The 13,694-nt window shown below is 37.8% G+C and overlaps 1 protein-coding gene across 5 annotated transcripts in view; it reads right to left on the bottom strand.

Annotated features, from left to right (window-relative positions):
- Positions 1–13,694, bottom strand: part of STXBP4 (syntaxin binding protein 4) — a 253,383-nt gene that overhangs the window by 153,321 nt on the left and 86,368 nt on the right. For all 5 annotated transcript variants that reach the window (XM_070772475.1, XM_019981250.2, XM_070772477.1 and 2 more), the window contains 2 exons: positions 4,370–4,465; positions 767–832 (listed from right to left, as the gene is read on the bottom strand). In XM_070772475.1, the coding sequence (XP_070628576.1) occupies positions 767–832; positions 4,370–4,465 (162 nt within the window). The remainder of the gene's footprint in view (positions 1–766; positions 833–4,369; positions 4,466–13,694) is intronic.

Raw genomic sequence — 13,694 nt, 5'->3', positions numbered from 1 at the left:
ACTCTATTTATATGTGCCTTGAAGGTTCTGGTGCTCTCTATCCAATAGCCATATTTAAGGTAGAGGTCCTGGGAATTGTCTGGCAGTCCAGGGGTTAGGACTCAGTGCTTTTACTGCCGTGGGCCCAGTTTCAATTCCCAGTCGAGGAACTAAGATCCCAGAAGCCATGCATGATGTATCCAAAAAAAAAAAAAAAAAGGTGTGGGTTCCTGTATGGTTTTATGTGCTCTGTAAATGTTATGTTTTCTGGGAGGATAATATTGGGGAGATTCAAAATCAGGTGACTGCCACTGTTCTATAGCAATGTCCTCTTAACTTTCTACTCTTATTAACCTTTTATTTGTTACTTGTATCTCTATTTCATGATATCATTGCATTTGTTTCGCTGTAAGTTACTTAAAATTCTTCGAAGAATGATAAAGAGTGAAAATAAATTTTTACTTTTTATTACTAAAAAAAATTTAAAAATGCTCTGGCTTGGAAGTTTTTTTCCCCCCCTTGATTTGCTTTTACTTTTAATAAAATGAATATGAGTAACAGAAGAAAAGAAAAAGGAAAAATAGAAGAGAAAGAAAAAAAGGGTAGAAAAGCAATGAGACTGATCGTTTCAGTCCACAGATCCCCAACTCTGAAAGCAGCAGTACACTATGCTATACTGTTTATATCTGTAGGCTCTCAGATATTACACATATCAATGCATTGCACTTATACCTCATTTGTCTATACACACATCCACAAGACACAAATAAACAATATATGCACTTACTTGTTTCACATTCTGGAGTTCTTCTGTCAATTGCTTCCTCTGCCTTTCCGATTCAAACAATTTTTCCTGTATTAAAAAGCCACTGAATTAACAACCTATTAAGAAGGCATCAATGAGCATGATTTTTAGGGCTTTGTTTCAAGGCTTACAAATTCCTCAAACATCCAGTTTCTAGAATCTGGATACGTAGCTCCCAGTCACTTTTCTGCCTTATACATGCCATTTAAAAGTAATTAGCTCTTTACAGTATAATTGGGATGTAAACATATTTTCTGTTACTATAATTAGTCACACTTTTTTCCTGTGCCAGGCAGCATGCAGGATCTTCATTTCCTGACCAGAAATTGAATTCAGGCTACGGCAGTGAAAGCCTGGACTCCTAATCTAGGCCACCAGGAAACTCCTTACTAGCCACTTTTTAAAAAACCTAAAAATCTGAGGTCCAAAATAAGTCAATCAGGATCAAAATGTATAAATGTCAACTAAATGCTAGATAATAGCTATCACTGTCAAAGAGTTTGCAAATTGAAGAGCATGACTATTGTAACTTAGAAGTCCCTCTTACTGTACATACGAAAGAGGACTATGAAACAGAGCTGACCATAATGTTCCCAATTTAGCTAATTTTTGTAAGATTATCCATAAAAATGAACATATAACTAGTGTAATCAAAATATGAAATAATAGTTACTAAGGTGGAATAACATTGGCATCCCAAACAAATATTAAAATCTTTGAACTTAAAATTAAGGATATTGAGAATAACACGCTAAAACGTTCAATTTTGTTATGTCATAAATCCACGTTTCATTGATCAAATCAGAGATACTTTAAGAGCCATTTTACTTATAACCTGAGCAGAGGAATTGCTAGAAGATTATAGTGAGTGGTAAACATTCATGGCAACATTGGAATGTTTACAAGAAGCAATCTACTTTCTGCTATACTTGAGCTCATTCTTGTCTAAGAGATGAAATGAAGGTATGTGAAGATGAATACAATATAGCAATCTAACGAATCTGCCACAGAACAGGAGCCAAGAAACTTCTGGCTCCTAGGCTTTTATGCTCTGCTAAGTCACCTTCACTCTTGGTGTCCTAGTTTTTCGCATCTGTAAATGGAAAATATATCTATTTTCATTCAACTTTGCAAAGCAGTAGCAATGTGAACTCTGCGGAAAGCCTTTAAGTTAAATAAAGCCCATGGAACCTTTAAAAATCATTCTTGCAGAATAAAAATTAGCCATTGGCATCAAATTTTCTTGTTTCCATTTTTACTTGTACCTTAAATCAGACATGATAAACAGAGATGTCACAGGATAATGCGGAGTGATGAGAGACATCTACACATTCTGTGAAATCCATTTGACAACCTCTGCTTTTTGTGTATATGTGGTATAATACAAGCAGAAAAACTCAAAGTACAAAGATTATTATCTCAAACAAAACATTTATTGCTGTGTATCTGTATTTAAGCAAATGTCTCTCAGCCAATAGATAGGTTTTCAGGTGAAGGAAATTATACAGAATATATTTTACCTGTGATTTCAGGTTTTATCACAGTAGGATATGTTCAGTTACATCTCGTAAATTTTAAATGCAAATCCTGATTTACTCAATAGTTCCTCTGGAAAGCTTTGTTTAAATGTTAAATGAATACATCTTTAAATTAAAATTCTAATTATTACCACTGATATTCCAGTAAAAAACAAAAATATATCACAAATTTAACAATGATAAACATTGGGGCTTCTATGGTAGCTCAGACAGTAAATAATCTGTCTGCAATGCAGAAGACCCGGGTTTGATCCCTGGGTCAGGAAGATCCCTTGGAGTAGGGAATGGCAACCTCCTTTGTTCTTGCCTGGAGAATTTCACAGACACAGGAGCTTGGCAAACTACAGTCACAAAGAGTTAGACATGATCAAGAATTAAGATGGAAAATATAAATTTAGCTTTAATAATTGACAGTAGTTTTTTCTTATTCTCTTAAAAAACATCTGTAGTGTTGGTTATACTGGTAAGATAGCATTTTTATATAATTTACTCTGTGTAAGTCATTGAATCTTATGGTTCATCAGAATTTTCTGAGGCTCTCATATCTTTTTCATTTCATCATAGGGAACTGGTTAAATAATCTGGAACAGAACCTTTGGAGGATAGGAGAGGCACTGAAAAGAATTAGGTAGATTCTTATATATTAACCTGAAAAGTTATCCAAGATATAATGCTAACAACAAAGAGAAAAAAAGAAGATAAGTTGTAAAAAAGTGTATAATATATGAAACAATTCTGTGGAATTAAAAGAAGCATATATACACATATTTTTTAGCATATGGTTGAGTACACAGAGAAAGTCTCTGAAAGGGTAAATAAGATATGTTAAACAATAGCTTCCTCTAGAGGTCAGAATTTAAAAACTAAGGTAGCAAGGAAATTTCTTTCTTTTTTTAATTTGGTGTAAAGATTTTACCTCAATAAAAATGAAACAAATAATAGAATTTCAGTTATTTAAAAACTAATTAAAAATAATTTGGGGCTTCCCTGGTGGCTCAGTGATAAAGAATCTGCCTGCCAATGCAGGTGACTCAGGCTTTCGAAACGTGACCTAGGAAAAGTCCTACATGCCATGGAGAAACAAAGCCTGTGCACAGGTTCAACTATTGAACCTGTGCTCTAGAACCTGGGCACCACAACTGCTGGGCCCATGTGCCACAGCTACTGAATCCCGCATGCCCTGGAGCCCGCGCTCTGCAGCTGTCCAAGTCACCACACGAAAGGCCGTGTACTGCAACTAGAGAGTCGCCCCCACTCTCTGCAACTAGAGGAAAGTCTGTGCAGCAATTCAGACCCAGCACAGCCAAAAATAAACACATAAAAAGGTTTAAATATATTCCTATGATGAATTAGTGGGAAACAAACAGTTACACTGCTTTTCTTGAAGACCTGAAAAATATAATGGCTTTCCATAAAAATTAAGATACAAATTTAATATTCTAAACACAAAATTAAAACATATATAGAGAAACAAAATCTCACAGTATATTTGGGAAATATATTGTGTTTTTATTTCCCTTAAATCTCAATCCATTAATTTCAAATTATGTTAGCAAAACAAGATGTCCCTGAAGCATTCACATGAATACAGGAGAAAATGTATTTTCCAATGAACATCTGAGGATCTAAAATTGTCATGGCTTGCTTCATTGGCTCTCTTTTCTTCCCACCAGTGTGAAAAAAAAAAGGGGTTAGAAGTAGTCAGATTAGAAGGTATGATTACAAATCACACTGTTCACACCAAATCTGTGAAATACAAATAATGAGTATGTAAGCTAAAAAATTTACTCTCTAAAGGTCAGCTGAGGAAATCACTGACTGTGAAATATAAATAATGAGTATATGAGCTAAAAATTTTACTCTCTAAAAGGTCAGCTAAGGAAATAAATATTAATTTGATATTAATACTCTATACTAAGCTATTTGATATTGATATTCTTAAAAAAAAACAAAAACTAAGTCTCGATACTCCAGAATTCAACACAAGATAATTTTCTTTCTTTTCTTTATACAAAAGAAAATATAAGGAAGCTAAATTGGAGATTACCTTAAGTGTCTTCACTTCTTCCAAGGCGTTATTTCTTTCATGCTTAAGCTTTTCCATTTCATCTGTTTCTAAGGAATCACCTGCCTCCTGAGAAATCTGTATGCAAGATAAGAAGGAAGAGTTAGAACAGAACATGGAACAATGGACTGGTTCAAAACTGGGAAAGAAGTAAGTCAAGATTATGTATCACCACACTGCTTATTTAACATATATGCAAAATACATGATGCAAATGCCAGGCTGGATGAATCTCAAGTTGGAATCAAGACTCTCAGGAGAAGTATCAATAACCTCAGATATGCAGACGATACCACCCTAATGGCAAATAGCAAAGAGGAACTAAAGAGCCTCTTAAAGAGGGTGAGAGACGAGAGTGAAAAGCTGGCTTAAAACTCAACATTCAAAAAATGAAAATCATGGCCTCTGGTCCCATCAGTTCAGTCGCTCAGTAATGTCTGACTCTTTGCGACCCCATGAACTGCAGCACGCCAGACCTCCCTATCCATCAACAACTCCCGGAGTCCACCCAAACCCATGTACACTGAGTCAGTGATGCCATCCAACCATCTCATCCTCTGTCATCCCCTTCTCCTCCAGCCCTCAGTCTTTCCCAGCATCAGGGTCTTTTCAAATGAGAAAGCTCTTCTCATCAGGTGGCCAAAGTACTGGAGTTTCAGATTCAACATCAGTCCCTCCAATGAACACCCAGGACTGATCTCCATTAGGATGGACTGGTTGGATCTCCTTGCAGTCCAAGGGACTCTCAAGAGTCTCCTCCAACACCACAGTTCAAAAGCCTCAATTCTTCAGCACTCAGCCTTCTTTATAGTCCAACTCTTACATCCATACATGACTACTGGAAAAACCATAGCCTTGACTAGACGGACCTTTGTTGGCAAAGTAATGTCTCTGCTTTTGAATATGCTGTCTAGGTTGGTCATAACTTTCCTTCCAAGGAGTAAACCTCTTTTAACTTCATGGCTGCATTCACCATCTGCAGTGCTTTTGGAGCCCAGAAAAACAGTCAGCCACTGTGTGCAATGTTTCCCCATCTATTTGCCATGAAATGATGGGACCAGATGCCATGATCTTAGTTTTCTGAATGTTGACCTTTAAGCCAACTTTTTCACTCTCCTCTTTCACTTTCATCAAGAGGCTCTTTAGTTCTTCCTCACTTTCTGCCATAAGGGTGGTGTCATCTGCATATCTGAGGTTATTGATATTTCTCCCAGCAATCTTGATTCCAGCTTGTACTTCTTCCATCCCAGCGCTTCTCATGATTTACTATGCATAGAAGTTAAATAAGCAGGGTGACAATATACAGCCTTGACGTACTCCTTTTCCTATTTGGAACCAGTCTGTTGTTCCACGTCCAGTTCTAACTATTGCTTCCTAATCTGCATACAGGTTTCTCAAGAGGCAGATTAGGTGGTCTGGTATTCCCATCTCTTTCAGAATTTTCCAGTTTACTGTGATCCACACAGTCAAAGGGTTTGGCATAGTCAATAAAGCAGAAATAGACGTTTTTCTGGAACTCTCTTGCTTTTTTGATGATCCAGTGGATGTTGGCAATTTGATCTCTGGTTCCTCTGCCTTTTCTAAAACCAGCTTGAACATCTTGAAGTTCATGGTTCACGTGTTGCTGAAGCCTGGCGTGGAGAATTTTAAGCATTACTTTACTAGCGTGTGAGATGAATGCAATTGTGTGGTAGTTTGAGCATTCTTCGGCATTGCCTTTCTTTGGGATTGGAATGAAAACTGACCTTTTCCAGTCCTGTGGCCACTGCTGAGTTTTCCAAATTTGTTGGTCCCATCACTTCATGGCAAACAGATGAGGAAAAAGTAGAAACGGTGACAGATTTTACTTTCTTGGGCTCCAAAATCACTGTAGATGGTGACTGAAGCCATGACATTAAAAGACACTTGTTCATTGAAAGAAAAGCTATGACAAACCTACACAGCATATTACAAAGCAGAGATCATTCTGCCAACAAAAGTCGGGTCTAGTAAAAGCTATTGTTTTTCTAGCAGTCATGTACAGATGTGAGAGTTGGACCATAAAGAAGGCTGAGGGCCAAAAAATTGATGCTTTCAAACTGTGGTATTGGAGAAGACTCTTGAGAGTCCCTTGGACAGGAAGGAGATCCAACCAGTCAATCCTAAAGGAAATCAGTCCTGAATATTCATTGGAAGGACTGATGCTGAAGCTGAAGTTCCAACACTTTGGCCACCTGATGCAAAGAGCCGACTCACTGGAAAAGACCTTGATACTGGGAAAGATTGAGAGTAAGAGGAGAAGGGGGTACCAGAGGATGAGATGGTTGGATGGCATCACGGATTCATGGACATGAGTTTGAACAAACTCTGGGAGACAGTGAAGGACCGGAAGCCTGGTATGATGCAGTTCGTGGGGCCACAAAGCGTTGGACATGACTCAGCAACTGAACAACAGCAACAAAGCAATCACAGGGGAGAAACTGTCAATATTAAAATACGAGAGAAAAGTTATACATTAGATACTAATTATGAGAGCTAACTTAAAAATCCTCTTTTGATGAGTCTTAGGCTTTTGCATTCTAATAACAAGATTCAGTTTCTTATTTTGGAGTTGTTTCATTAGATAAAAGAGAATATTAAATAATTTGGGGTAACAACAAATATGCTTCAATCAAAAACAGAGACATTACTTTGCCAACAAAGGTCCATCTAGTCAAGGCTATGGTTTTTCTTGTGGTCATGTATGGATGTGAGAGTTGGACTGTGAAGAAGGCTGAGCACTGAAGAATTGATGCTTTTGAACTGTGGTGTTGGAGAAGACTCGTGAGAGTCCCTTGGTCTGCAAGGAGATCCAACCAGTCCATTCTGAAGGAGATCAGCCCTGGGATTTCTTTGGCAGGAATGATGCTAAAGCTGAAACTCCAGTACTTTGGCCACCTCATGTGAAGAGTTGACTCATTGGAAAAGACTCTCATGCTGGGAGGGATTGGGGGCAGGAGGAGAAGGGGACGACAGAGGATGAGATGGCTGGATGGCATCACTGACTCGATGGACGTGAGTCTGGGTGAACTCCAGGAGTTGGTGATGGACAGGGAGGCCTGGCGTGCTGCAATTCATGGGGTCGCAAAGAGTCGGACACGACTGAGCGACTGAACTGAACTGAAACAAGCAGCATCAAATGAGATAAACTGTTGCTATTTAACATCAATGATTCCAGACAGATACCTATTTTCTAATCTACCTCCAGCTCTTACCTGGTTCTCATGATATCATTTTCAACCCTTGGGCCCCCTGACCTCTGTGATACTTGGTAAATAACATTATGAATCATTTCTACTCTGCTTTCTCAAGTCTGCTATGTAGTATCATAAGACCCTACAGAAAGTCACTGCACTGCGCTCAGCAGGCCTCACCTCAATTCTCCCTTCACTATTGCTCCATCATCATCATTTTTAAGTTATTTGACTTGTGCCAATTCTGGATAGCTACTATTGCACTGGCCACATTCACAACCTCGATTCATCTTAAACAGAATAGAACAACAACCTCTGTTTCAGTCTAATTTTATTGATAAAGCCTTCTATTATGAACCAGCCCATCCAATTACCTCCTTTCCTTAAAATTTCTGTGTATTTCCTTATTTTCCCCTGCCTAATCCTTTTATTTCTTATAATCTGGTTCACATATCTTTCCTCCCTCCCCACATTTCAATAATAATTACTTGTAGTGTCACCAAACAACCTGCTATAAGAAAAAATATGCCCCTCATCGACTTTCGTTAATCACTTTCTCACACATAGTATTGCTCAAGCCATGTGTCCTTGCAACTTTCTCTTCCCTAGGTTTTTGATACTCTACTATTTCATCTACCCTCAGGATATTTAGGCTGTTTATAATGACTTCATTTCATTTCTATTTCTTAAATGGAGAAAAGTTCCCCAAAGTCTGTCCTTTTCTGCCACCTTCTCTACAAGCTGTCCCTGAGTGATAACGTTCACTACCATGCCATTACAACTATCACCCTCCACATAATCTGCAAATCCCTCTCCTGATGTATAGTTCCTTATTGCCTTTCGGTTATTTATACCAGTCAGCATCATGAACTTACTCTTTCCAAAACACAGCCTATCACCTTCTCTACCTTTCTCTTCTTATTCCTTCTTCCTAGTAAAAGAACCAGTATATCATTAATCACCCTAATAAAAAACTTTGGGGTTATCTTTAACTCATTCTCCTTTGCTCTGACATTCAAACACATGCCTCATTGATGGCATACTTGTTTTGGTCAATGTCTTAGATCTGTCTCTCCATTCCTTTCTCATTCTTCTCACCTCTCTTTATTCACCCATACTTGCAGTCTTTCTTTGGTTCCATGTCTAGACTACCAACCACCACTTTAACCCCTTCCAAGATAAACAATACTATTTAAGATTACTATTTCTAAAATATCACTTTGATCATATCACTATTCTCCTTAATAGTTACCAACTTAACAGGTACAATCAGTCAATTCAGTTGCTCAGTCATGTCCGACCTGTTGCGACCCCATGGACTGCAGCACGCCAGGCCTCCCTGTCCATCACCAACTCCCGGAGTTTACCCAAACTCATGTCCACTGAGTCAGTGATGCCATCCAACCATCTCATCCTCTGTCATCCCCTTCTCCTTCCGCCTTCAATCTTTCCCAGAATCAGGGTCTTTTCAGATGAGTCAGTTCTTTGCATCAGGTGGCCAAAGTACTGGAGTTTCAGCTTCAGCATCTAGTCAGTGTCTAAGTTTAATATTTATTCTTCCTTTTTTCTCTGACCTGCATGTACTCAACTATCTTTTTTAAAAAGTAGATTACTCTCTGCTTACTATCACATTATACACATTTATTTTTTCATGCTAATACTCATCACTCTGATCACCTCTTGAGCAGATAAAATCCTATACGATTCAAAACTCACTCAAGGGAATTCCCTGGCAGCCCAATGGTTAGGACTCCATGCTTCCACGACAGGGGACCTGAGTTTGATCCCCTGTCCAGCATGCCATGTGGCATAGCCAAGAAAACACCAAAACAAAAAATGAAAACTCACTCATATGCCACCTCCGTTACGAATTTTTCCTGAGTGTTCTGAGTTCTATTATTACTATGGCCCTATCACAACGCATTTTTAAACTTTATCTGTATCCATGAATTTTCTTACATTATACCCTAAATTTCCTGAGGGATAGGCTTGAGTTTTATTTACCTTATAACCTGTGCCGGAGCAACTAACAATGCCACACGCTGTAGCTGTTTAATATACAAGTAATCTTTTACAGATGAGTGTATAGTGAAGTGACTATAAAGTACTTACTGTTACACACAGTGAGAAATACCATTTATATCATGACCCAATTATCAGCTAAACATTATCACTTTTATTATACACAGTTTACGTTAATATTTCCCACTCTATTCTATTTCCCTTGTTAAAATACAATCACTTAACTGACTGAGCAAAGACCCCAGTTGTGATTTTAATATAACCTATTTATGATACGTGATTACTGTGGTAAACCCATCGTATCATCATGGACCATCATCTGCTGACGCTAAGTTTAGAACACTGCTAAATGGAGGCTCCAATCTTGCCTTTTCTAGATGTAATCTTGTGCCAGTAGCAGGTGTAGCACTGTGTGAATTTTTAATATAGCAGTGATGACTAGAATCACAGCAAGATAATTATATTTTTGGTTCTAAATGCCATATTATTCCAAAAGCAAAAAGGTTTTGTCCACTAAACAAAAGCAGGACTTACAGACTCAGCAATTCCTTCTTAAAAGACAGCATTTCAAGAAATCTTGAGTCAGACAGGATGATCAGCAAATGAAGCTAGTTACAAAAGAGTACATATTGTATGATTCTATTTATTACTGTATCCATTATGCTTCAGTAAAAATATTTTTAAAAAATAAAGGAAAATACAAGCCAAAAAACCAGAGAAACATATGGGTAAAAATAAGCATTCTTAACAGATGGATTACCAAATCTGATTCTCTTCTTTAAGATGACATGGTTGAGGGGGTGAGCACACTGGAATTTCCCCATCTTCACAGAATGTCAGTAGCCTGACCTCAGATCAACTGATATTCATATGGGGCACTATAATGTTAACTAAAACAAACAAACAAACAAAATAGAACAAAAAAACTTGGGAATAATACTGAAAGTATTTTTAGAATTTGTTTCTGGTAAGCTACTCAACAAGCACTGATTTTTAACGGTATTTTCAAATGGTGGTGCATAACTCATTAGTAAATTATAAGACCTAATATTTACTGGACTGGAATTGAGCATTAGATAAGAACACAAGGATGTAAAAAAGGCTAAGTAATGCTTTGAGATTTTTGTTTCAGTTACACATGTGAGTGTGGTGAAGTAAAAATGGATTCTTATCGTGGATTTGTGGATTCAGGTGAAAAAAAAAGGAAAGCCAACATTTAATGGGGACTCTTCTGTGTGTTGACAAGAATTCTTGTACACTGATATAATGACTCTTGCACAATATTTGATCTGAAGCTACAAACAGGGAATTATTGGCATGTAGGCCTTGTACAATTACCATCAGCACTTTGCTTTTGCTATCAAAATGCCTCATACTGAATACATTTTTATCTGCTCTAAAATCATATTAGTATTGATAAAAAGGAAGTAAATTACTAATTTGGAGACCAAGTATTTCTTTGCAGTTGCTAAGAAAGCTCTGCATGCTCATTCCCTACTTGGCTTATGTAAGCCCAGTTACCTCTGCCTTTCCTCATCGAAATGAGTATGTTAGCTTCTAATACTGTTTGGCAATTAGAAAACAATGTTCTGCTGTCACACTAAGTAGGTAAGAACATAACACCTAGATGAGAGGAAGGGAAACTCTGCTCTTACTGCTTCAGTCTTCCTACTCTAAAGGCTGCAGAATCAGTTTTGCCAAATCAGTGCCTCAATTCAGGGAGAGCTGGGTGATTTCCTGAGTTCCCAAATCACTAGGTATTTGGGAATGCTCATTCATCGCTGATGAGAATAAGTCAGTACAGCCACTTTGGAAGAGAGTTGGCAGCTTCTTGCAAAATTAAACATCCTTTTAACATACGGTCCATCGATTAAGTTTCTTGGTATTTACGCAAAGAAATTGAAAAATTATGTCCACACAAAAACGTGCACATGGACATTTACAGAGGTTTTATTCATAACTATCCAAACTTGGAGCAATTGAGATGTTCTTCAGTAGGTAAATGGATAAATAACCATCCAGATAAGAGCTATGAAAAGACATGGAGAAACATTAAATGCATATTATTGCCTGAAAGAAGCCAATCTGAAAAGGCTATATACTGTATGATTCTAAGTATACGACACCCTAGAAAGGGCAAAACTATGGAGACAATAAAAGGATCAGTGGTTGTGATGGATTTGGATGGGGGCAGGGTAAGGCTGTGGAGACATGATATGCAGTACACAGAGAATCTTTTATGTAATAAAAATATTCTGTATGATACCATAATGATTGATGTATGTCTCTATACATTTGTCCTAACCTAACACAGAATGTATACACCAAGAGTAAACCATAGTGTAAACTACAAACTTTGGGTGATTATCAATGTAGGCTCGTCAATTATAACAAATGTGTCACTCTGAAGGGGAGGGCAACAACAGACAAGGCTAGGCATGTATAGAGGTGAGGGTATTTAGGAAATCTCTGTATGTTCCCCTTAATTTTGCAGTGAACCGAAACCTGCTCTAAAATAAACAGTGTTTGAAAAACCCCTACTGTTTATAATGGCAAAAAAGTGTGAGGTATCTGGAAATAAATCTAACAGAGATTAATAAGGCTTGTATTGGAAAAAAATACAAGTGTATTATTATACGCCATTGAGAAGATATAGATGAATAAGAGGCCAAAACATGTTCACAGATAGATTTAAACTTATAAAGATGTCGATTTTTCCCAAAATAATTTGTAAGTTCAAAGTAGCAAGATTCTGGCTAATATTTATATGGATAAGATAGTCAAAGTAATATCTGAAAAGAACAACAAGGTGGGAAAATATATTAAGCCTTATGAAGTCAAGTCAACCAGTAGAATAAAGAGTCTAGAAAGGCCCAGGCATATATGGAAATCTTATAAATGACAGAACTGGACTGCAAATAATCCTTCCAACCCATTGAAATGTGAATTTACATTTAAAATATTACCTTTAAAAATTTTATCAAAATTCACATATAAAACTTAAATTTTTGACTGTGTATCAATAGTATAATGATTAACCAATTCAGAAGAAAATCTTAATATGTAAGAGTTTATGAACATAGCAAGTTAAAACAAATACATTTGAATTTATTTAAATTTCGGGGTAGCAAAATGATAGGGTAACTAAGGAAAGATTTTTAACCTTGATACTATAACATATCGGCGTGACATTCTAGGGCAATATGGAAGAGAAATAAGAGTTAAAAGAGACAGGAAAGATGTTAAAAGTCTGAGAATAACAGTTTGCATCTACAAACCACAAAATCTCAGTCCAGTCCTCCCCTGACTTCAGTCTTTGGCAACCACAAGTCTGTTCTCTGCCCGTGAGTCTGTTTCTACTTTGTAGATAGGTTCATTTGTGTCATATTTTAGATTCTATTAATACATAAAAGGACTTCCCTGGTGGCTCAGATGGTAAAGCGTCTGCCTACAATGCGGGAGATGCGGGTTCAATTCCTGGGTCAGGAAGATCTCCTGGAGAAGGAAATGGTAACCCACTCCAGTATTCTTGCCTGGAGAATCCCATGGACAGAGAAGCCTGGTGGGCTACAGTCCATGGAGTCGCAAAGATTCAGACATGACTGAGCGACTTCACCTTCACCTTCACCTTCACTACATAAAAATGATACCATATGGCATTTGTCTTTCTGAGTTACTTCACTTTGTATGATAATCTCTAAGTGTATCCATGTTGCTGCAAACAGCACTGCTTCCATTTTGTATGGCTGAGCAGTATTCCATTGTCGGAGAAGGCCATGGCACCCACTCCAGTACTCTTGCCTGGAAAATCCCATGGACGGAGGAGCCTGGTAGGCTGCAGTCCATGGGGTTGCGAAGAGTCGGACATGACTGAGCGTCTTCACTTTCTCTTTTCACTTTCATGCATTGGAGAAGGAAATGGCAACCCACTCCAGTGTTCTTGCCTGGAGAATCCCAGGGACGGGGGAGCCTGGTGGGCTGCCGTCTATGGGGTTGCACAGAGTCGGACACGACTGAAGCGACTTAGCAGCAGCAGCAGCAGTATTCCATTGTACATATGTACTGTATCTTCTT

This window comes from Bos indicus, chromosome 19 (assembly GCF_029378745.1).
Source record: "Bos indicus isolate NIAB-ARS_2022 breed Sahiwal x Tharparkar chromosome 19, NIAB-ARS_B.indTharparkar_mat_pri_1.0, whole genome shotgun sequence".
NCBI lineage: Eukaryota > Metazoa > Chordata > Mammalia > Artiodactyla > Bovidae > Bos > Bos indicus.
Note: the sequence above shows the minus strand (reverse complement) of the source record. Positions and strands in the feature narration are given on the sequence as shown.